Source organism: Macaca thibetana, chromosome 2 (genome assembly GCF_024542745.1).
Source record: "Macaca thibetana thibetana isolate TM-01 chromosome 2, ASM2454274v1, whole genome shotgun sequence".
NCBI lineage: Eukaryota > Metazoa > Chordata > Mammalia > Primates > Cercopithecidae > Macaca > Macaca thibetana.
Genome location: NC_065579.1, coordinates 110457775 through 110481911, shown reverse-complemented (window position 1 = coordinate 110481911; position 24137 = coordinate 110457775). Strand labels below are relative to the sequence as shown.

At 38.3% G+C, this 24137-nt stretch overlaps 1 protein-coding gene across 14 annotated transcripts in view; it reads left to right on the top strand.

Annotated features, from left to right (window-relative positions):
• Positions 1 to 24137, top strand: part of ERC2 (ELKS/RAB6-interacting/CAST family member 2) — a 981570-nt gene that overhangs the window by 393953 nt on the left and 563480 nt on the right. For all 14 annotated transcript variants that reach the window (XM_050778490.1, XM_050778492.1, XM_050778488.1 and 11 more), the window contains one exon: positions 11915 to 12082. In XM_050778490.1, the coding sequence (XP_050634447.1) occupies positions 11915 to 12082 (168 nt within the window). The remainder of the gene's footprint in view (positions 1 to 11914; positions 12083 to 24137) is intronic.

Here is a 24137-nt window from a genome sequence, read left to right as displayed (position 1 = left end):
GAGTTACAATTCCCATGTGTTTTCAGAAATTTGCTGGAACTGAACTGAACATTAAATTTTGAACTTTGGACTAGTCACTTAAAACCACCTAATTTTAGTGTAAGAAGTAGCCAAAAACTTAAGTATGAAAACAGGTTTATAAAGTTGGCTGAATTATTAACCCACATATGATATGAATTCTCCCATGTAGGTGATACAAAGCTCTCTCAACCCAGCATTGTTTTGTTCAAGTAGGTGGCATGTGGGACTTGGGTATAATTTTTTGACAGGTGGGCATGACAAATGCATTTTTACAACCTGAAAATCTCGACTGTGTTATTAACAAGCTGGTGATTGTAACTTAACTTTTATAAGCACAGCTTAAATGATATATGTGGTTATATGATACTAAATATCCCTGAATTCTATTTTTTGAATTCAAATTATATGAGAACAGACAACCTAAGAGAAATGTACTATAAATTATGAAGCACTTTATTATACAATCATTATTGTTTTTCTTTGTGCTATCTAAATATTTTTAAATATAATATAGATTTTTTTCTCTTGTCAAGTGTGTAAATCTTTGACTGCTAAATGAAGTCTGCACACAGAAGTGGGATTATATAGTCCTTTATCTCTGATTCAGTATTACTCTACTGACTGTAGACATCAACAGAAGGATAAATACATCATTGACATTAACTCCGTCTTGAAAGGCCAAAGGTTCAATTGAAATGACCAGATCTCTTGTTATCCATGACTGTGAGAGGAAGAGACCTTATAACAAAAGACCTAAAACCAGGGGCCCTTTCAGGAAAGGGATTTCTCTCAGTTTTCAACCATATGGATGTCCTCTCCTTACACATTTTTGTTAATTTGGTCTCAGAGAGCTGCATCTAAACGGGAGTGAATCTGTAAATGTGCAGAAGGTGTCCTACCTGGTCGTTAGGGGAAATGTTGATGTAATTACAGTACTGCCCATCCACATGTAGATCAGACTCCAGTCCAGCTTCTGTTGTGTTGCGAACTTCCAAATCATATAGCCGTTTGCTTTCCATATGTTTCCTAGCCATCTCAAACTACATATGCCTAATCCTAAACTCTTGATTTCCTTTCCTCATGTCCAGTTCTCCCCAGTCTTTCCCAGCACAGGCAATAATTCCACTATCTACTGAGTTTTTCCAGCTAGCAACCCAGGAGTCTTCTTTGATGTCTTCCTTCCTTTCACCCCTACACATATATATCCTCAGTTCTGCCAGCTGTCTTCTGACTGTATCTCAAAATGCATCACACACACAGCCATGTCCCCCCTCTCCACCTCCATCCTAGTTGTGACAGCCACTTTCTCCCTTCTGGTTCACTGCAGCAGCTCCTCACCTGTCCCCAGCCTCCATTCCTGTCCCCTAGTGCCTGTTTTCCATAGAACACCCAGAGTGAATTTTAAAGAAAAGGTGCATCAAATTGTCCCATCTTTGACCAATAGCAAGACTCTATTGGTCTTTAATAACTTCCTTGCTTTCTGGTTCAACAAGGCATTCTGTACTCACCTGCACATCCTGCCTTAGACCTAAAATCAATCATTTCTACAATGAAAGTGGATTTGTTTTAGTGAAAATGGTTTAGAGATTACAATGTGGGCACTTGGGGTGGGTTTTCATTGCTACTGAGGTGGTCAGTTTTTTTTAGGTCTAAAGTGGACAAAGCTAGAAATTAAAAAAAAAATAGGAAGGGTCGGGGGGGCCAGTGAGGGTTGAAAAATTACCTGTGGGGCAAAATGTTCACTATTTGGGTGATGCGTACACTAGAAGCTCCAAACCTCACCATTATATAACAAACCCGGATCTTAAAAAAAGAAAAGAAAAGAAAATATGAAAATACATCATGTATTCATAATATTTCCAGTTTGAATTTAGTATTACAAGGCTTTTATTTAAGTTCTTAGAGTTTATATCTGTATTACTCCACTCTTGCGCTAAAACTTGTATTTATTAAATGGTATTGACATATACCATAGACATATTTATTTGTTCTACCTCCACCACCTCCAACCTTAGAACTGTATATTTCAATAAATCACAAAGCTGACTGTCTTGTTAAAAGGCTATATCCCTAACACTAGAATGTTGCCTGGCACAAGATTGATTCTTCATATTTACTGAATGAATGAAAAAATGATTCTTGTTCCTGCTTATAAAAAAGTTACCTACAGACAGGAGAGAAATCTGAAATTAAAATAGCTGCAGAAGTTAAAGAGCAGGAGGATGTAACCGAGCATAGGGTAAGAGATGGGCACACCCTCATCCGTAGAGCCAGTTTTTGATGATGCAGCTGCTGAAGGACATTTTTTTCTGAAAGGCAACTTTTGCTATAATTAGAGATTGACGTGAAAGAGTTTTTGAAAGCAGTGATTATTCTGAGTTCTTCTTTCATCAAGAATCCAGAAAGATTCATGCTAGCTGAATTACCCAGCCATCAAGGTCATTGACGATTATTCATCAAAAGTTTTCTTTTGTAAAGGTCAATAGCCTCTGATGGTTAGAGAAGGGAAGAAGGCAGGACTCCTGCCCCACCACCTGGCCTCCATGTAGTACATCACAGCTGTACAACTTCCCTGAGCACTCCTTGAAGTTCTAGATCTCTGTTTTTCTGGAAGCTTCATGCCCATGAAAGCTTCTCTCTAAGTCAGTGTGATGCTGTCTTATGACAGGGCTCAGCCAACCTTGTGTTTGCTGTTGGGCCAAAATCCTCCCTGAATCATTGATATGCAAGGGAGATTGAAATTCTAAGCCTAGATGGGATTCCATTCCAAGGATTGAAGGTTTCGGGCTTACTGGAGTCATGGACCTTCACCGTCCAATATGGTAGCCATGAGCCACACGTGGCTATTGAGCACCTGAAATATGGCTAATCCTCATTGAGATGTGCTAAAAGTGTAAAAAAAAAAAAAGCTGGATTTTGAAGACAATACAAAAAATGTAAAATATCTCAATATTTTTCATATTGATTACAAGTTGAGTAATAATATTTTAGATATAATAGATTAAATTAAATATATTATTAAAATTAATTTCACCTCTTTTTACTTTTTAAATGTGGCTATTAAAAATGTAAAAGTATAGATGTGGCTTGCATCATAATTATTTTGGACACACAATCTTAAATCCTGCTCTTGGAAGAGTGGACATGCCTATGCAACATTTCTAGCCAATGCACAGATCTCAAATACCATTCACTTCACCTGGGAGAAATCACTCCTCACATCAATTATGTTAATTGACAATTTTCAGTTGTCCATCAAATATAAAGAATATTGAGGTATTTTTGGTTGCTGACTCTGGAATGTTAGCTTTTAATTAAAGTCTTTCATAGCTAATTAACTAACTCTGAAGGACTTATTCCCAGTTGGGTAATACACCCATCCGTCCACCCACCCACACAACCCTCCACACTGCACACATATCATAGAGTGTATGCTGAAATATTTTTAAGTAAATGTCAAACAATATAAAGCCTCAGTACATGTTAGAGCACAAAACCTTATTTGCTGGTTCTCCACTCTTCCTGAGGGCTGTTGATCAGCAACCTTTATTGCATTCCTGCAGTATATAAATCACTGAATTAGAGGTGGTGGAAAGTAGAATAATAAAGTATAATAACAATAGCAAAAGATTATTGAGTATTTCTAGGTGCTAGGTACTGTGCTAAGTGCCTTATATGTGTTATTTAATTTAATACTCAAAATAACTCAATGAAGGACTTACTGTTATTATCCCCATTTTCCTTGTAACACCTTAGAAATGTTCAAGACATTTGAAAGGCCATTGTTATGAGTTAGTTGAACATATATATTTGCATTGCAGAGGATGTTGCAAAACAGAGTTATCCACTTGAGCCGCTTGTTTATCCAAACTGAAATTCAAGTTGATGAGCTTAAGAGGATCTTTCCTCTTCAGTCTGTCTTTCTCTCTCTTCTTCCCAAGGCTTTGATCTTTAACCCCGGTATCTACTCCCCCAAGGTTCTACTGCTTCTTCCTCTTAGTGCTGTCTTTGGTCCTCTGTCATTTTCCCGCCTTCTTTGGATTTGGGATGAAAGGAGAAGGGAAGTAGAAGGTCCTATATATAGAAAGAGTGAAAGGAAGTACCATAGCCCTAATTCTTTAGATTCGTGACAATCTCTAAGACAAAAAAACAGTTTTAGTTTTAAGGTGCCTACTTTGCAGCAAAACCATAGTAGTTTATTATAATAATTTCTAAGGTGTTTAACCCATCATACTGTAAGTCCAACCTGTTTTAAGGATTGAGGCCTCAGGGGAGAACCTGTTTCTCACAGTCACTTTGAGGATCCAGACTTAGGGAGGTTCTGCCATCTTATATCTCCACCATCTGGGAAATGTAGCCTCTAAAGAAGAAAAGGAGTGTGGTGTGGAACAGACAGGAAGTGATGTACCTCACTTCTGCTTACATTTCCTGAAGAAAACACAGGGTTTCATTTTCCCAAAAGTTGCCTGAGAAGGGTGATCTTTTCTGTGTTCAGGAGGAAAGGAGAGTTGGATGTGAGTGAGAACTGGTGGTTACTACCAAGGAAGTTTTAGATTTTAGGTTATTTTTAGTGTTTGTGTCTTTGGAGGCTGTGTACATTATTCATACTTCCAACTTTGAAACTGTCTCCCATTTGAATGATTGCAAGCTGAATCAAATTCAAATATACCCTTAACTCAAGTCTACGATTAGGAAAAACCAACAAATGAAGGTTTGAATGTGAAATAAAACTATATTGGGAGCTTTTGTGAGTGTTCCAGTTTCATTTGCTTTTAAAGTTTTTCTTTGTGATAGCCTGTTTATTCAATTCTTGAAGCATTGTCAAGCAAGTAGTATTTAATCTGTGAAAATTTTCAAGTGGCCCCTTTTTCTCCCTCAAGTGCTTTTTTCTCTCAAGTGTTGCTGTAGTCATTTTAAGATTGAAATGAACCATTTGATTTTTAGAAATTATTTATGGCACATCAGGTAGCACTTAGTGTTTTGTCACAACGTTGAAACCCTTTCTGAAGGCGCACATAAAATATGGCAGAAAGGTCGAGTGTCTTATGTATAGAACTTCTAGAAACATACCTCACCATTGGAACTGGTTATAATTCCTGGGTGCTGACATGAAGATTAATAATGCTTAACTCTGATTTTGGCAACGTTTTGCCAATTTCATTGCCATGGTTCTTTTCTTTCAAGTTATTACCTGGAACTGAAGTGATAACAAATGTTTTATGTTTTATACTGCCAGAAAAAAGGTTACATTTTCATATGTCACGTGATCTTACACACACACACACACACACACACACACACACACACACAAATGGATCAAAAGGAAATGAGCAATTCTCCTAAAATGGAAAGATTGTCCTAGTTTTAACATTAGATGACTAGTTCCCATGTGGTTAAGTCACATGTAAAAATTGGAAATTCAACCTTCTGGGTCTTTGTACACTGACTATACCATACAGTTCTAATTTTCTTTTGTTTTTCTGGGAAATGATGGTGCTCTTTGCTTTGCCAAGTTTTATTATTGAGTCAACTGCCAAAGTTTAAGAGAGAGAGTCAAGGGCTCTTAAAATTATTTGGTGTTGAGTGAAGAGGCAGAGAAAGGTATTCCATATACCCAAACATTTTAACTTTATGTTTCTACCTGATGTTGGAGTATAATCTAGACTTCGAGCTTTCTAATTCTGTTTTAAATGATGTACTCTGTTGAGTGGAGTCAGAATATTAGAGAGGGAAACTTTAATTTCAGTCATTGATACCCAATTTGGAACTAGATATTCTAATTTTTAATAGAATGTATTTTTTCTTGTATTTAAACTTATCTTCCCTGTATTTAAACTTCGGTGCATCCAAAGGCCTGTGTGCCTGCTTGTGGTTTTGCACCATCTGGAAGTTCATATTTAACTTTAGAGATGATGTCATACTTGCTTACTGCACACTGGGCTAATGTTGGTTGTGAATTGCCTGTGGTTCATGTCAAAGTTTCATCTTAAAAAAAAAAAAAGAAGACCCTGAAGCCCATTTCTAGTGCAAAGCTCTAAAGATAGAGTGAAGGTGATTGAAAGGCACGACCCAAATTCCTTTGAAGTTAAGTACACACTTTCCAGTGCATAGAAAATAAACCCCCAGACAGAAGACCTCAGCTGGCACAGGCTCCCTCCTGCCATGTTGAATTTGGGTGTTTGAGTAACGTGCTGATCACAACCATCCTTGCTCTCCATTTTGTTCCTGGAGAAATGCTCTCATGGCTAGGGTTTTTTTTTTTTTTTTTTTTTTTTAAATCTCTTTTGGGCTTGGGAAGATGCGACAGGGCACTGATAGATCACACATGGCAAGAAGGTGCTATACATGTTAAGGCTTAAAGTCTAGATTATATTCCAACATCAGGTAGAGACATAAAAGTTAAAATGTTTGGGTATATGGAATATTTTCCTCTGCCTCTTCACTCAACACCAAATAATTTTAAGAGCCCTCGACTCTCTCTCTCATCATTACAGAGTGTCTTTTTCTAAACTCTCTCCAGCACCACTCACTACCTCCCATATTGTAATTTATTTATATCACAGTTTGGATATTAGGCATTTCCTTTAGTCCAGATATAGACCATCCAGCTTTGATAGGTAGGATGCAGGGCAAATGGGACCTCAGTCATGTGTTTCTTCTCAGAATCACACTGAGTCCTGGTAAGCCCATGTGCAAATATCTATAATTGATTGTAACCCCTTTATAACCACTGCTATAATCCAGAGTGCTCAGCATGTTCTGCCAGTTTTCCAATAATCCACCAAATGCCTATGCTTTGTGCATAAACTCAAAACCATATTTTTTCACCAGGTATAATGAAAACCCAAAGAGAAAAGTGGTGTTTTGCCAGGCTGGTAGATGAAGGTAACTTTAAACAAAGATGGGCCACATGAGAAGCTGTGGTCCATCTTTAGTGCATCATCTTTAGTGCACCTGGCATGAATTTTCATTTAGGAAGAGGAAGATCTCCAGGACATGAGTACCGCTCCACCTTCCCAGGCCCTATATCTTTCTGGCTATTATGTGAGAAGGGGCACAGCTATCAGCTATTTGAAGATTCTGCCATTTTCCTCCCCAGTCACAGAATGTCCATCCTCTTTTGTAATGCAGTCAGGGCCATTAGGGCTTGGGGGCTCCACACATCTGTGATCACCCCTTCCCCTACTGGGACCTCCCAGCTTCATCTTTCTCACTGGAACAGAAACTGGAAAAACTCTCACTTCCCTGTCACCTTTGACCTTTAGAAACACAGCTTAGGCACCCCTTTCTTGTCAAGGAGCAAGAAAAGGATCTTCTACTCCAATAATTTTTCTTTCTCTCTAATATCATTGTCCTTCCCTACCAAAAATGGATTCCTGTCTTTAAAAATCCTAAGATGTCAGATATGATCTGTTCACACCTCTTGGTTTTATAGATGGAGAAACTGAGGCTGGAAGGCTGGGGGAGGGGAAATGAGAGTTATCTGTCCTGATCCCTCTCAGGCAGATAAAAGCAGAACCAGTCCTAAAAACCTAAGTGTCCTCTTTCTATTGTTCCTATTGGCTTCTTTGTTGTTGTTGTTGTTTCTCTTTTAAATGCCACCTTCTGCTGCTCTGAACTTTTCTTTTTTTCTTTTAAAAAATATTAAATTTCAGTATCTTTAGGGTTATGGGTGGTTTTTGGTTACATGATTGGTTAAATCGTATAGTGAGGAAGTCTGGATTTTAGTGTACCCATCACCTGAGTAGTGTACCTTGCACCCAGTAGGTAGTTTTTTATTCCTCGGCCTCCTCACACCCTTCCTGCTTCTAAGTCTCCAGTGTTCATTATACCACTTCACATGCCTCTGTGTACCCAGAACTTAGTTCCCACTTACAAGTGAGAACATGCAGTACCCAGAACTTAGTTCCCCCTTAGAAGTGAGAACACGCAGTATTTGGTTTTCCATTCCTGAGTTACTTCACTTAGAATGATGGCCTGCAATTCCATCCAGGTTGCTGCAGAAGACATTATTTCATTCTTATCATATGTATATCTTATATATATCACACTTTATCTACTCTTATCTACTCATTCTTTGATAGGCATATAGGATGATTCCATATATTTGCAATTGTGAATTGTGCTGTGATAAACATACACACATAGGTATCTATTTGATGCAATGACTTCTTTCCTTTTGGGTAGATACCCAGTAGTGGGATTGAATAGTAGATTGACTTTTAGTTATTTGAGAAATCTCCATGTTGTTTTCTATAGAGGTTTTACTAATTTACATTCCCACCAGCAGTGTATAAGCATTCCCTTTCCCCCACACCCATGCCAACATCTATTGTTTGTTGACTTTTTAGTAATGGCCATTCTGGTTGGGATAAGGTGATATTCTCACCATGGTTTTAATTTGCATTTCCCTGATGATTAGTGATGTTGAGTATTTTTCATATGTTTTGGGTAGCTGTATATCTTCTGTTGATTTCTTATGACATTCCTGTGTGATTTTTGTTTTTGATTTATTTTGTCTTTTTTTTTTCTTTCCATTCAAATTTTACTTGCCTATAGGATAAGGAAGCAAAATGTTTGAAAATTTTTGTAATGAAATGCAGCAATCTTCTACTTCCCCTGTTCCATTTTTTTTTTCCCTAAGACAAACTCTTTTAACTCTTCTTGTTCAGTTATTTTGATATCTCTAAATAACATACTTGCTTCTCTACTTCCTGATTGCTAGTATAGCTACTATCTGTTGACTTCCTGCTATGGAGGGTGAAGATTAAATCCTTCCATCACCCCAATACCTCATCACCTCAATACCTCATCACCCATGGGAATCTTATTCAACCCCCACTTCATTCTCCCAGTTACATTATAAGGCAATTTAGTTCCCAGGTTGGTATTTTGTTTATTTTGACCTCTCTCTTTCATGAAAGACATTCTTGTAAGATATTTGTTAATTCTTAGTTATGTATTCATATATTTTTCAAACTTATCGAAATATAAATTATAACTGTATATCAAAGTATAAATTATTAAAGTATACAGTTCAATTACTTTTGACAATTTTGTGCACCATGTAACTGTTCTGCACTCTCACTAATCGATTTAGAGGCAAAAAATACCCTCCTGTCCCTTTATAATCAGCCCTTCCCACCTTCCACCCCAGGCAACCATTGCTCTCATTTCTGTCACCATAGATTATTTTCACCTCTTTTAGAATTTCACAAAAATGGAAACACAGTCATGCCGTAAATCCTCTAGATTCTCTCACTCAGGATGCTTTTGAGATTCACCTATATTATTGTGTGATTCTGCAGGTCACTCCTTTTTATGGATAGTAATATTCCATATAAATATACCACCATTTTATTTATCCGTTCATTTACTGATAGACATTTGTGTTGTTTCCTGTGTGATCCATTATGAACAATGCTGCTGTGGGTATCTCTATGAAAATCATTTTGTGGACATGTCTTTTACACTCTCTATATCAGCAATCCCCAACCTTTTTGGCACCAGGGACCAGTTTTGTGGAAGACAAGTTTTTCCACAGACAAAAAGGTGTGGGGTGTAGGGGATGGTTTAGGAATGAAACTGTTTCACCTCAGATCATCAGGCATTAGACTGTCATAGGAGCGTGAACCCTATTGTGAACTGCACATGTGAGGGACCTAGGTTCATTAGATTCTATAAAAATCTAATGTCACTGCTGATCTGGCAGGAGGCGGAACTCAGGTAGTAGTGCTCGACCAACACTCAGCTCCTGCTGTATGGCCTTGTTCCTAACAGACCCTGGACCAGAACTGGTCCGAGGGATGGGGACCCCTGTTCTACATGATCTTATTTAATTTTGACTTGTTGTAGTAAACATAGTATATTCCTTTCCCACATTAAGGGAACTGACAAAGAGTTACTTCATGTATCCTTTCCCAAAGGGATCAGGACTGATCCTTGAAGAGTTAGTTCCTGGATGGTTCTAACCCTGGCTACAATCACATGTTAAGGTGTCTTTAATGATCCAGAAAAAATAAATCATGGTGGTTGTCTTAGTTCATTCAGGCTGCTAGAACAAAGTACCTAGACTGGGTGGCTTATAAACAACAGAAATTTATGTCTTACAGTTGCAGAGGCTGGAAAGTCCAAGATCAAGGCACCAGCAGATTTCTTCTCTGATGAGAGATCAATCAATGCTTCATATATGGTGCCATCTTGCTGTGTTTTCACATGATGGAAGGAGTGAATGAACTCCTTTGGGCTTCTTTCATATAGGAATTAGTCCCATTCATGAGGCAGTTTGCCCTCATGACCTAATGACCTCCTAAAGGCGCCACTTTTTAATATTATTGTATTGGGGATTTGATTTCAATTTATGAATTTTGAGCAACACATTCAGACCATAACAGTAGTATCTGCTGAAGTGGCAGCAAAATAATTGTGGCAAACGGTCCTAATCTTTTTTAAAAAATATATCCAATAAAAAAAGTAAATGTCTTGGGAGTAACATATTGAATGTCATTGTTTAGCTGAGAACAAGTCCCTTGGAAATCTCATGGTCCATCATTGTCAATAATTAAGGACAATAATCCTTCAAATAAAGTGTTTGTCACAGTTACATTTTAAGACTAGATTAGCGTACATTTATAAACACGGTTGCAAATATGGTGTTGTACATCAAAAAAGTACAATTTTAAAATGCTACAGAAAATTAACTCAAAATGGTATTCTGATGGTCTTCATATTCTTTTTGTTGTCTCATTTTTTTTTTATTTAACTACCCCAGTGACTTGTTTCTATGATCTAGTCTGAGTGGTCTAGAAATAGACCTTTCTTTGCACATGGCCTTCAGAATGTTAAATTAAAAAAAAAAACTTATATTTTCTTTTTTATTAACAACATTTGAAAAGTAGGAATTATAATTTTTTAAAATTTTAGAGCTGAGTTACAAAGAGGATTTTTTTTGTATGCTTTGTCTTTTTTTTTTTCTTTAAAAGTATTTGGAAAGCAGTCTTTCATGAGGCTGGAGAATGGGTGTTTCATTTCTATCTTATTTTCTTCCTCCAGCAGCATGAGTGTCCTCTTGGCAACATGTATTTTTCTAATTTAGGAGTGTTTCTCTACATGTCAGTCTTGTTCCTCCAGATGTCCATGGCGTGGCTCATTATGTTCTCCGTATTTCAGGACTGTGCTGCAAAGCTTGAGCAATATTTTACCCTCCCTGGGCTCTCAGAGAGACATGGGAGTATTGATGTGCTTTGTTTCCAGCTTAAACAAACGTGTAGTTTCCCGTAAGTAGGGAAACAAACATGGAAACCTACCACTATTTCATAATGTCTTATTTCATAGAAGTCATATATATATATATATATATATATATATATATATATATAAAGTATCACTATTGAGATGTGCGCAAATAGGGCTTTAAGAAGGATGTAGGCTGGCCGGGCACGGTGGCTCATGCCTGTAATCCCAGCACTTTGGGAGACTGAGGCAGGTGGATCACAAGGTCAGGAGATTGAGACCATCCTGGTTAACACGGTGAGACCTCGTCTCTACTAAATATACAAAAAATTAGTCGGGCATGGTGGCAGGCACCTGTAGTCCCAGTTACTTGGGAAGCTGAAGCAGGAGAATGGCGTGAACCCAGGAGGTAGAACTTACAGTGAGCAGAGGTCACACCACTGCGCTCCAGCCTGGGCGACAGAGCAAGACTCTGTCTCAAAAAAAAAAAAAAAAAAAAAAAAAAAAAAAAATGCAGGGCAGTGAGGTTGCCATAAGCAGTGGTTCCACTGTGCCTTGCTCAGTGAACATGCTGCTGCCCTGCCCCCTCCAAGGGCACAAGTGATGGTTACTGATGACCTTTCTGTAAAACCACAACCTTCTGTCTTTTTCCTGATTTCAGGTAGATGCGCTGAGATTACGACTGGAAGAAAAAGAATCTTTCCTCAATAAAAAAACGAAACAGCTGCAGGACCTCACAGAAGAGAAGGGGACACTGGCCGGTGAGATTCGTGACATGAAAGATATGTTAGAAGTGAAGGAAAGAAAAATCAATGTTCTTCAGAAAAAGGTGAGTAGCTGACATAAGCCCTTCAAGTGGGGTATCATCCATGTTTTGTCATTTTAGAAAAATTTTGAGCACATGGAAAATAAGTAATCTTTTATGAATCTTAGATTAGGAAGTATAGGCTGATTTTCATACTGGTGTTTCACTTACTGGTAGTTGTATCATGTCGATATTAACATTGCTTGATGAATTTTCTACTTGATTACCTAGAAACTAAATAGTGATTTTTTTTTTATTCACCAGCTTAAACATAGAGAGAATTGTACAAATTTAGATTCAAATTTAAAATAACCAAAGGTCCCAACAGTTAATTTTTTCTTCATTACTGAGAGTTAGCAATGTATTTTGTGGGTCCTGAATGTATTTTAGATACATTTGATATTCACATAAACTGTAGTAGATCCTATTCTGTGAAGCCCATACAGATTTTTGGGAGGCAGGAGTAATGTTTTACACCCATTACTTAATTGAAATCAATGGAAAGAATGTATAATAATTTCCAGCCACAGTGATGCAACATAGAAGATGCTCGACCTTGTTAAGGTCATTCCTTCCTTCCTTTAGCAGCTCATTTTCTACCTTATAGGGTACCCTGATTTTGTGATAGCGTCCCGATTTTCTTTTGGAGAATTCCTGTTTGCTACTCTATATAGTTTTAGTGGGACCACTGAGTATCCTGCCTTCTCTTAGTAAAAGGGTAGGTGAGAAGAGACACCAATGCCTGCTCTTTTACAAAAAAAAAAAAAATGTGTTGGGAAGATACAGGGCTGTCAGATGAACAGGCGGCCAGAGTGGAAACTAGGTGGAAATCAGTGGTGGGCAGCAGGAGCCTCTGGCGTGGATGCTGCCATCCACAGGCATGCTGTCAGGTGCTCTGCTGCAGCTGCAGCAAATGGAACTAACTGGCCCCTGCTCTTGGTGTCACCTGCCATCATCATTTCTCACCTGGCGTGGATCTACAGCATCCCAGGTGATTTTCTTGCATCCTCCCTCATGTTTCCTACAGCCTATTCTTAACACAGAAACTGGATTAATCCTTGTAATGCATAAAACAGTTCATGTCACTCTCTGATCAAAACTCTGTAGTCACAACCAGTTACATAAGTTTGGGGGTCCATTGCATAATGTAAACATGACGCCCCTGTCCCAAAATTGAGAATTTCAGGATGGTAACATCAGAGCATAAACCAAGCATAGGAGCACAGCTGTCTCCACCTCCATTGGCTTCCATTGTCACTCAGAGTAACAGTGGAAGTCCTTGCAAGGGCCCAGGACACCCTGCAGGATTAGGCTATCTCTGGCCAGTCTGGCCTCCTGTCTCACTGCCTTCCCCTTTGCTCAGACTACACCAGACACTGTGGCCTTCATGTTCTTCTGCAGACACGTGAGGCATGCTGTCTTGGTACCTGACATTTACTGTAGCCTTTACGGAGACACTCTCATTCTGAGCCCATGCTGCCCATTGTGGTAGTCACGAGCCACATGTAGAGATTAAGACCTTGACTGAGATGTGCTGCAAGTGTGAACTGCACATCAGATTTGGAAGACTTATGAAAAAAATGGAAGATCTCTCATGAATCATTTTTTACTTTGATTATATGTTGCAATGAAAATATTTTGGACATATCAGGTAAAATAAAATACATTATGAAAATGAATTTCACCTGTTTCTTTTTACTTTTTTAATGTGATTACTAGAAAGCTTAAAATTAACTGTGTGACTCACACTATGTTCCTATTGACAGAACTGCTCGAAATAGCCACATGGCTCATGCCTTTGCTTCTTTCAGGTCTCTGTTTAAATAGTGCTTTGTTGCAGGCCTTTTTTGTCCATCCTGCATAAAATCGCATGACCACCCACATTCCTGCCCTCTGTCTTCTGTCATCCAGTTTTATTTTTTTAAGTAGAACTTTTAACCATCTGACAAATGTGTGTGTGTACATATATATATATTTAAAATTTATATAATATGAATTAAATATATAAATAAATATGATATGTATTTAAATATACCTAGTTCATTCATATTACTAGAATATAAATTCCAAAAGGGGAGACCTTTCCCCCATATCTTTAGTACCCAAAAGTTACTAAATCCTTAATAAATATTTGTTGAATGAATGGATAAATGAACTTGCTCTAGAGTTAAAGTCTTGCATAGGAGCATTTGATTGGCCAAGGTTATATTACATCCTCACCCCCTGCTGCCAGGAGCACTTATTCTTGTGAATTTGATTCAAGGACAGAGCTATGCAAAGATGACAACAATAGTTGGCATTCATTTGTTTCAGTGCAGAGGTTGTGATGAGCATTCTAGTATCTATTAGGATATTCCCCACGCTTTTGACTTTTCATAAGTGAGTTCTCTAATCTTTCTTAAACTCTGAGAGCCAGTTAGTCTCTTCCTGTTCTGTTATGGTCAGCCAGAGCCTAAATGGTACATTTACGTACAGAATAGTGCGTCACATTTTAAAAACAAAGTTAGATTTAAACCAAATTATAGAGGATTTACCAAAGAGTTAAAAGTAGAGACACTGCATTTGTTAGAAACTCTCAGGATATTGGCGATTTGATGAATCATATTATTAATTCATTTCTGTAGAGATCTTCATGGACAAGGTCCTGGTCATTGGAGCCTCCTCTTGTAGCACTAGCTAATTGATACAGAAATTTAGAAGAGAGCTGAGCAGAGATTACTAAGGACCCTTGAATCAAAGGGGCTGTCTAGGGTACATGGGAATAACAGAGAAATGGTTATAGTAGCCTGTCTTGGAGCATGTTCTAAGGATTCAAAAGAAGATTTTTCATTTAAAATATCCAGCTGCAAATAATAACAAAGGCTGCATTTATTGAACTTACTTATATTGAACACTGCTGGATACTTTATTTACTCAGGTAAATGGTGCTTGTTACATGCACTGTTTACTTACTCTTGACCACTACCTAGTGAGATGGGCACAATTATTAATCTAAGGAATTGTGGAATATTGAGGCTATGGTAAGCTTGCCCAAGGTCACATAGCCTAGATAAAAGTATTTTTTGTCTTTAGAAATATATAATAAAATAATTATTGTAAATTAAGAGAATAAGCCTCATTTTTTAAAATTTCACTTTTTATGATGATGACACCAGGTATGAGAGTGAATTAAGGAAAAATATCACACTTGTCCATTTTGTCAGAAGTTGAGACTAAGTGCACTCATTCTTGAGGAATAAATGACAACAGTTTTCTCAGCGAATATTTTGGGATGGCACTTACAATGCATAAGTGACAAATGACCACTTTTACCAATTCAAGTATTTTGCAGAATTTTAAACTTTCCTCCACAGCCATACTTAAAAGCTTGAGAACCAGTCTGGAAGTTCTAGAACAAAATCAGTTGTATATTATGGCTCCTTTTGGCAACATGATTATGATATCACTTGTTTAAGTCATGTAGACAATGGGTTTGGAAATGTTTCATGTTTATTTGGAGAGGTTGCTCAGCTTCAGGTTTTTAAACCAAGTTTACCAATACTTTTGGGGAGGAAATAAAACCACTGGCAACGTAGCAAAGCCACAGGAGTTGTATTATACCTGCAATGTGAAAGGGAAATAATCCCTAGAGAAGTGATGCATATGATTTAGAAACTGACTCAAAATGTAGAAATAATACAAAAACAAATGGGCCAATGAAATATTGTCTTTAATTCTGGAGACTCCTTGGAGCTTAGACTACATTCAGCATAATTGGCTGTTTTAGGGCAGGCTTGGATTGAAATAGCATAAGCTTTGGATTAGGGTGTGTTGGCATGGAAGAATAATAAGCTCATGTCAATGTCAGACATGCAGTATTACTTAATATTTCTTTCTCATAGACTCTTTTGCAACCCTGTGTTGATGCCAGTGGAACTAGGTACGCTCCTTTCCTGGTCACGTTTACCCTGGCAAAGCTAGGCTTGCATTTCATATCTGTCAGCTTTGCCTTCAGAGCTGTGGGTCTCAGAAGTCTTGTGTGCTGCATAAGCCATGTAGACAGGCATGGACACGATGCTCTAAGTATTTCATCACTTGAAGAAGGAAGTGAGGCTGAATAAACAGAAAACCCCAGGTGGAGAAGCATCTCTGATGAAGCTTTTGTAGGAAGACAGAGGTCATCTAGAGTGGATTTTTGGCCCTACCATCATACTTTTGGCTTTACTCTGTAATTCCAAGACATAGAGTTCTCTTAGTAGGGGACAAAAATGCACATGTATGAAAAGTGTTTAGTGAAATATTCCCATGGGGCTGTGACACTGAAATCAGAAGAGCAGTACGGTTTCCATGCTGAAGCTGTAATTTTCTGTTCCCATACCTGAATTTAAACTGTAACTGATGAAGTGCTATCTGACTATTGAGTTTTTGTAGGAAATGTCATAAAACCTTGATGACACTGTACATTTGGAAAGCGTATAATGCCCAGGATTTTAGGACATGGTAGCATTGTTTGAACCCGATCAAATTCAGACTGTTACGCAGTGCGTAGATTCTTACAGCATAAACTTGCTACCCACGAATTTTTTTTTAAACTCATTAAAACTGGACAAAAATTCTATCTCCATTTTCATTCTAGGCCTTAGTCCCATAAGCAATGTGAATTTATAGAACAGAGGTACTTTATTTATTAGAGGTAGAAAAACAGATGGTGATCTCTCTGGAAGCCAAGTTCACTGGCTGCCTACTGAACTTTGTGGATTGCCCTGTGGGTTGGAAAAGGCAGAGAGGGGTGAATGGAGTTGGCTCCTGGGAGTGGTATATATGGACCTTCCCACTTCAGCAGCTTGATTCTACCTATTTGGAAGTATGGTGGTGAAAATTCTGAATGATGATAACCTCAGGGCTAAGGACACTGTGGGATTACTGAGTTTCTTCCAGATATTTTTTTTTTAATTTTTTTAAAGTAATACCTGAGAAGATAGATACAGAACGTAGAGATTTCCATGTTGGTGTAAAATTGAAGTAAAGTGTGGAGGACTTTTTAACTCAATTGAGCTCTTTCTCAATGTTTAAACATCTAGTTGAACTTTTATACTTATTATTGGCAAACCTCCTAATTTTTCGAACATGTGCAAAATCATATTCATTTCACTTTTACTGAGTGTTTCCTATGTGTCAGTCAGTCACCACTCTAGGTCCTGGAGGTTCAGGGAGAAATAAGACAATCTCCAGTCCTCAAGAAACTGACAGTCTAGTTGTGGAGACAGACATGCATAATCCTAAATATAAGTGCAGTGGAGAACAACATATGGCATGTTACCAGAAGGAAATCACTTGATGGATGCAAACAGCAGAAGCCACTTCTGGCTACCCTAAGCAAAAGGGAATTTTTTGTAAGAATATCCAGGGTCCCACTATCTGGTCTGTAGAACCAGACTGGGGATGATAAAGAACCAAGGCAGCCCTAAGAGACCAAGAGAAGGCAAACACCACTGTGATTTGCTAGGAGTGTCTGGTCAGCTGTCTTTTCTGTTGACAGCTGCTCTCCCTCACCCTCTTTCCTCTGCCCTCACATTACACTGTCAGTCAAGAGTCAAAGTCCTGGGACAGAGCTCCAAACTTCACACAACTGACTCTCTTTGGCAGGATCTAATCAGACCCTTCCTTTATAAGAGTCAGGGATATGTGACTCCAAGCTTTACACTGGAGCTTTCTGCTCTGTTTTTGTGTCACTTACTCATGGAAGTCTTTGCTGACACTGCAGTCTGGGGGAGGTTTTACACTCTTAGAGAACTATGTCTTGGCTTAGTTTGGAATTATGCATCCCTTTGGTGAATATTGGCTTCCCTCTCAGGGCTTGAGTGCCCCAACCATCATCATCAAGATACCTCCAGCTTCTGGCAAAATTCTTGGCATCTGATGCTCCTTGATCAATAAGGATTGAGTGAATAAATGAGCTCAGCAAATTCTCAATGAATGAGAACTTGGGAGAGGAGAAATTGCTTTGAGATCTACTTCTCACCCAAGAGTATTGTTAGCTCTGAGGAGAGTCATTTGCCCCAGCAAAATGTCAAACCCACTCTTGTTCCCAGCACGGTATGTTCTGTGTAGGCTGCAAGATGGAGCTATCCCATGAATAATAAAACACAGATGAGGAAATGGTTGTTGCTCTACCCACACCTAACATCTCCAGCCTTGGTTCTATTACCCTAGGAAGGTAAAAAGGGATGGTTTGAGTAAGGGTGTTTCGCCACTCTTCCTTCATTTTCCTTTTTAATAAAAAGAAATGTGACATTTATAGAGAATATCATCTTATTCTGCAAAAAGAATGCTTTCTTCTCTAGTTATCACTTCTAATTTATTGGATTGTTAGGAAGGTGATATTTTATGAGAGTGATGCAATGAAATTTCTGGTTATATGTGGTCATTTCAATTATGACCATACAAGTAATTATTTTTATAATAAAATGATTATATTATATACTATTTGTTGAACCCTTACTGTATACCAGACGCTGTGCTAAGTGATTTGCATCCTTAGGTTATGCATTCTTGTAACAGACCTAATGGCTTATAGGCACTATCATAATCCTGGTTTTTAAAATGAGAGACTGTGGTATAGGGAAGAACTCGTTCAGAGTGACGTGGCAGGAAAGGGATGGAGCTATTCTTAACCACTACACTATTCTAGTGTTTTTTCTAGTTTATGGTCCTGCTTCCCTCATGAGACAAGTGGGATCATTAACTTTTAGGGATTAGTTAAACTACAATTTGAGCAACATACCTGAGGTTGATATATAAGAACACCTCTTTTTAGGACAAAACCAGCAGAGATACAGCCACTAAATAGTGTAATAAAAAAAAAAGTAGGGAATGAATTACATAAATAAAATATAACACCAGGTCTGTATTTAAAAATATGATAAATTATATGTAGAAAAAAGAAAGATTGTGGTGGCTTTCAATATCTGTTTAATTTTTCTTCCCCCAGAAACTCTTTATGTACCATTCTAAGATTGTTTTGCTGCTTCATTTTTAAAGGATTGACATGTCTGCTCTGATGGTAGTTTCACTTTCCTTTGGTTGTTGGCTTAAAGGATGACTAAGACCTCAAAAGATGGTTTGAGACATGTAAGCAGCTTTCCTGGACTAGTCAAAGGTGAACTCTTGAGTTGGGAGATCCCTCATTCCTTGCCAAGTCCAGAGAGGAAACGGTCTGGGAAGCTACTCCACTTTTGCAGCTCACTTTGCAGTGAGCTGTTCACGTAGGTCTGACCTCCTTGGTATAGGCAAGCTCACTTTGCATCGAAGCTAGGAACTGGCCTGGCATCCCAGGGGTTGGGATCACAGCTAGGGTGGCCATGGGTCTAAAGCAGAGGTTCTTAACCAGGGGCTGTAACTGAGGCTTAGAACCTCCCTACTCCCCTGGGAACATTTGCTACTGTCTGCAGATATTTTTGGTTGCTATAGCTGGGAGGATGCTATAAGCATCTTGTGGGTAGGGTCTATTCCAGGGGTGCTGCTAAATGTCCTAATATGCAGATGACACCTCTGCCCCCAATAAATAATCATCCAGAGAAGCCCTGGTCTACAGGAGTCCTTTCCTTCTTGTGTAAGGATCACTGCTGCTCTTGGTTCTCCAGGCCCCCTGCCTTGAGGTAGCATTTCTTAAAACAGTTTTTGCTTAGTATAACAGACCTTTCTCCCACCTTTCAGTATTATCTCAGTTGAAATGCATAACATTTTTACCTGCGTTTTTTCTCTGGCATTATTTTAGCCAACTTACAGAGTTGAATGTCTTGTGTGTGTTTGTGTATGTGCACATGAGTGTGTATGATGTTTGGACTGTTACTATTTCTGTCTAATAATTTTCACATATAGTAATCTATACTTATAAATATGAGTGTATATGACACTCTTGAACCCTGAAAATTATTGCAATTATTAAAACTGATCTGACCATTCTTATGATATCAGCTAATTTGTTAGCGGGGTGCTAGTCAGGTGTAGTACAGGGAACATGTAATAGGAATAAAGCATCTGATTAAGAAGAACAGAGATAGCTCTCCCAGCAGATAACATCCAGTTTAAATTTATTTGGCTTAATACCAGCATTCCAGTCATTTGAAAAACAGTGACCTTTAAGATGACTTTTTTTCCTGACTGAAAATAAAAACACTTTTATTTTATCAACCTTTTGGGTTGAAAATCTTATTTCTATATTCACATTAAATATATCGTTTCATACATTTGATCTAGTCATTTGGGGTAGGGTAAAATTTTCTGTTCAATGTAGATTTGACTATAGATTTAACTAATACAGTGCCTAAAAGTTTGCAATTAATAAGTATAATCCAGGTTAGTGTTTGTGATTTGCCAACTTTCTTTTGAACAGTGTCTTTTTTGGTCTGGAAAATATAACAAAAATCTGACTTAATGTATTACACAGAAAGTTATTGATATGTATTTTGTGTTGGTAGGGTAGCAGTATGTCAGCGGACCTAAGAATAAGTATCTTTGCTCTTGCATCCTTTAATACAGTGCATCTTGACAGCTTTCTTGGAGGTTCTAACAGGGGAGCACAGTTACTCGTATGCCCTTGACTGAAGATCGGTCCTCCTCTATTGGGGATGGTCATACTCTTTGACCAAGCACATAGCTTTGGGAGGGATGCACATGGAGTGGTGAAGGAGGAAGGGGACTCCTGCCTAGCAAGCCAGATCAGCCGAATCAACCCTGGCGATCAATGGGGTGACAGATGTTGCAGCCAGATCGCCCTCACATCCAATACAGTGTGTCTTCATCATGGTGCGAGGGTGATGCCAAGGGTTCTAGTGCTAATTAAATTCCACAGGACAAATAATCACCAAGAGTGCATGGCTGCCACACTTGGCTGGAATTATTTGCCCCAGTGTTGGTAAGATGGTTTAGGGAAAAAACATCTTGGTTACTTTAACCAATTGATTGATCCTGTTGGTCAGAAGTCCATTTTGCTCCAATAAAATGATATTCAAAAGTCACTTTGTGTGTGCTTCGTGTCTTTTGGATAGAGATTGTGGCTTCCTTGGTACAACTAAGCTTCTTTGTGAAGCAACAAATGCAGTAGCCTCCTCCTTTGTGTACATTGCTTTTCTTCTAAGGGATTTGAAATTATCCTTCTCCTAGAGCTGACATTGATGAAATGGTATTTTATTAAAATAGGAACCAAAGCTAGGAAAATTCACACTTTAATGGAACAGTTAAAGAGAGTTAAGGAAGCCTGCCCATTCATTCATGCATTCATTCAGCCTCTACAGGTACTGTCTTCACATAGCTCCATTTTTCTTCCCTTGGGCTCTAGTGTACACAACCCAATATTATTTGATTTTAAAAGACATGTAACTTTGGTTATGCTGATGAAGGCTGGACAGTCTTGAAGACAGGAAGAAATGAAACAACAGTAAACCTGGAAGAGACTTGATCAAGCCTCCTAGTCCAACCTCTTCATTTCTCCACTCAAGATATAGAGTACCTGAGGGATGATGCGACTTATGTAGGATCATGGAGCTAATTAGTGACAGAGCCTGAATCTGATTACACTTTTCCTTTCCTTCTTTCCATGTCCCTATGGCATATGAGGCCTTAGGTACCATTGCCCTACTCTGGCCTGTTTGTTTGTCTGCCCTCCTGCTGTCCAGTCATCCAACAATCCATATTCAGCATCTGTAATGAGCTGGCTGCCTCAAAGGTACTGGGGATACGTATACTATTGAAGAAGGTGTAATTTCTGCTCATTGGGAGCTCAGACTCATGGAGAAAATTACTAAATAGGCAATTACAGGACTGTGTATGATGTGTGCTATATCAGCCAGGTATACTACACATAGGAGGGGCACCTCACCTAGCCAGGGGAGTGGGATGAACAAGAAGGACTTCCTGGAAAAGATGATGACTAAATTGAGAGATGAGGGACTAGGAGTAGTTGTCCAGTCAAAGCGAGAATAGCATTTGCAAAAGTTTGGCAGGAAGAGGCAGCACAGTGCATTTGGTGGAATTAGAAGTAATTTAATATATCTGGACCACACTCTCTTGGCCCACTTAGGAAACAGATTTCACATTTGGGAGCTTTTCTATTCTTCACATCTTCTAGCGATCAAATATATTTTATAATTAAAGTTCGAGAGTCATTTTGACTTCTATATTATAAATGTTCTAGTCCCTTGTGAGTTGCAAGTGGCAATAACAATTATCAGTGTTATTTAAAAATGCAGTTCAGGGCCAGATCATGCTGAGAATTGATTCTCATTCAATGAAAAAGCTGATCCCACCCAGGGGAGGCAAATTCTCTTTTAAATAAATATTTGCTTTGGGTTAAGACCTCATATTCTATACTCAATTTCACTATGATGGATTTTTTTAAAAAAAGGTTTGTTTATAATTACCTGCAAAATTCCTTGATGACTTAAAATAAAAATGTCCAGAATGCCCTGATCGCAGCTGCTACCCTAACGGGTACAGGCATCTTGACACATCTGTCAATCCAAGCTGCCAGCTATTGCTTATAGTTTTTGAAATAGGATTAGAGGCAGTTGAGCCTTTACATATTTCAGTCTGCAGATGATTCCGTTTTTCTTCCCACATACTCCCAGGCTGTTTGATTTAAATCAACCTTGTTTATGTGGGAAAGAAAATTTTCTGTCTGTCTTTTTTTACTTATCTTTTGTTTGCCAATGGACTCTGCTTTGCTGTGAAGAGTTTTACACATATCTATATTGTCATTTATCATGTTATATTGTAAGGGAAGTCCATGGTTCAAAATGTCTATAATACGTGTTTTAGTTTCCCATGAGAATAAATGTTAAGTAAGGGTAATGTGTTCTTGTGGGGCATGTCGCTTAACAGTTATTGTGGGTAATAGCATCTTTCTACTGTTCTGATACTGCAGTCTCATTGCCAGTATTTTTTTCCTTTATACTCACCTGATTATACTACAACTTTTGCAGACTAAAATATGTAACTGTATTCTAAATTAATGGCACAAACTATATGGCAATTTGGGGGCTTTGTCATAACATTTTTATCATACCTCCTTTTTAGATTGCTGTTTTTTGAGAACCAGCAGTAGCACCCACATATAATCAGTCCTTAGATAATACAATTATGGTTTATAAAAGTCATTTGTAACTCTAACAAAAGTACTGTGGTAGGTAGAATTCTAAGATGGACCCCTGAGCTTTCCCACTTCCTTGTTGTGCATGCCTTGAATAATGCCCAGGACTATGAATATGATGGATTTGGAAGTGAATTTTTCCCTAGAACCTCCAGACAAATGCTCTTCTGGCTGACATCTTGATTTCACCCTTGTAATACCCCAGGCAGAGACCCCAGCCACACCTTGCCAGACTTCTGACTTACACAACTGTGAATTAATAAATGGATGTGCTTTTAAGTCATTTGGTGGCATTTTGTCATACAACAATAGAAAACTGATATAAGTACATGTTAAAATAACTTTTCAGAGTTCCCAAACCTCTCACGGAAATTCAAAGGCAAGTAAACAGTAGGAGAGTTCACAGGATACTGACAGGGAATGCTGCTGGTCCACTAAAGTGGCACCGCTATTGAAAACTAAAGCAGTTTTCAATACCTTGACTGCTCAGCATAGAAATAATGGGAGTCTTCCCACACAATAATAGTGGGAGACCTTAACACCCAACTGTCAATATTAGATCATTGAGACAGAAAATTAACAAGGATATGCAGGGCTCGAACTCAGCTCTAGATCAAGTGGACCTGATAGACATCTACAGAACTCTCCACCCCAAAACAATAGAATATATATTCTTCTCTGGCACTTACTCTAAAATTGATCACGTAACTGGAAGTAAAATACTCCTCAGCAAATGCAAAAGAACTGAAATCATAACAAACAGTCTCTCAGACCACAGTACAATCAAATTAGAACTAAAGATTAAGAAACTCACTCAAAACCACACAACTACATGGAAATTGAGCAACCTGCTCCTGAATGACTCCTGGGTAAATAATGAAATTAAGGCAGAAATCAAGAAGTTCTTTGAAACCAATGAGACCAAAGAGATAATGTACCAGAATCTCAGGA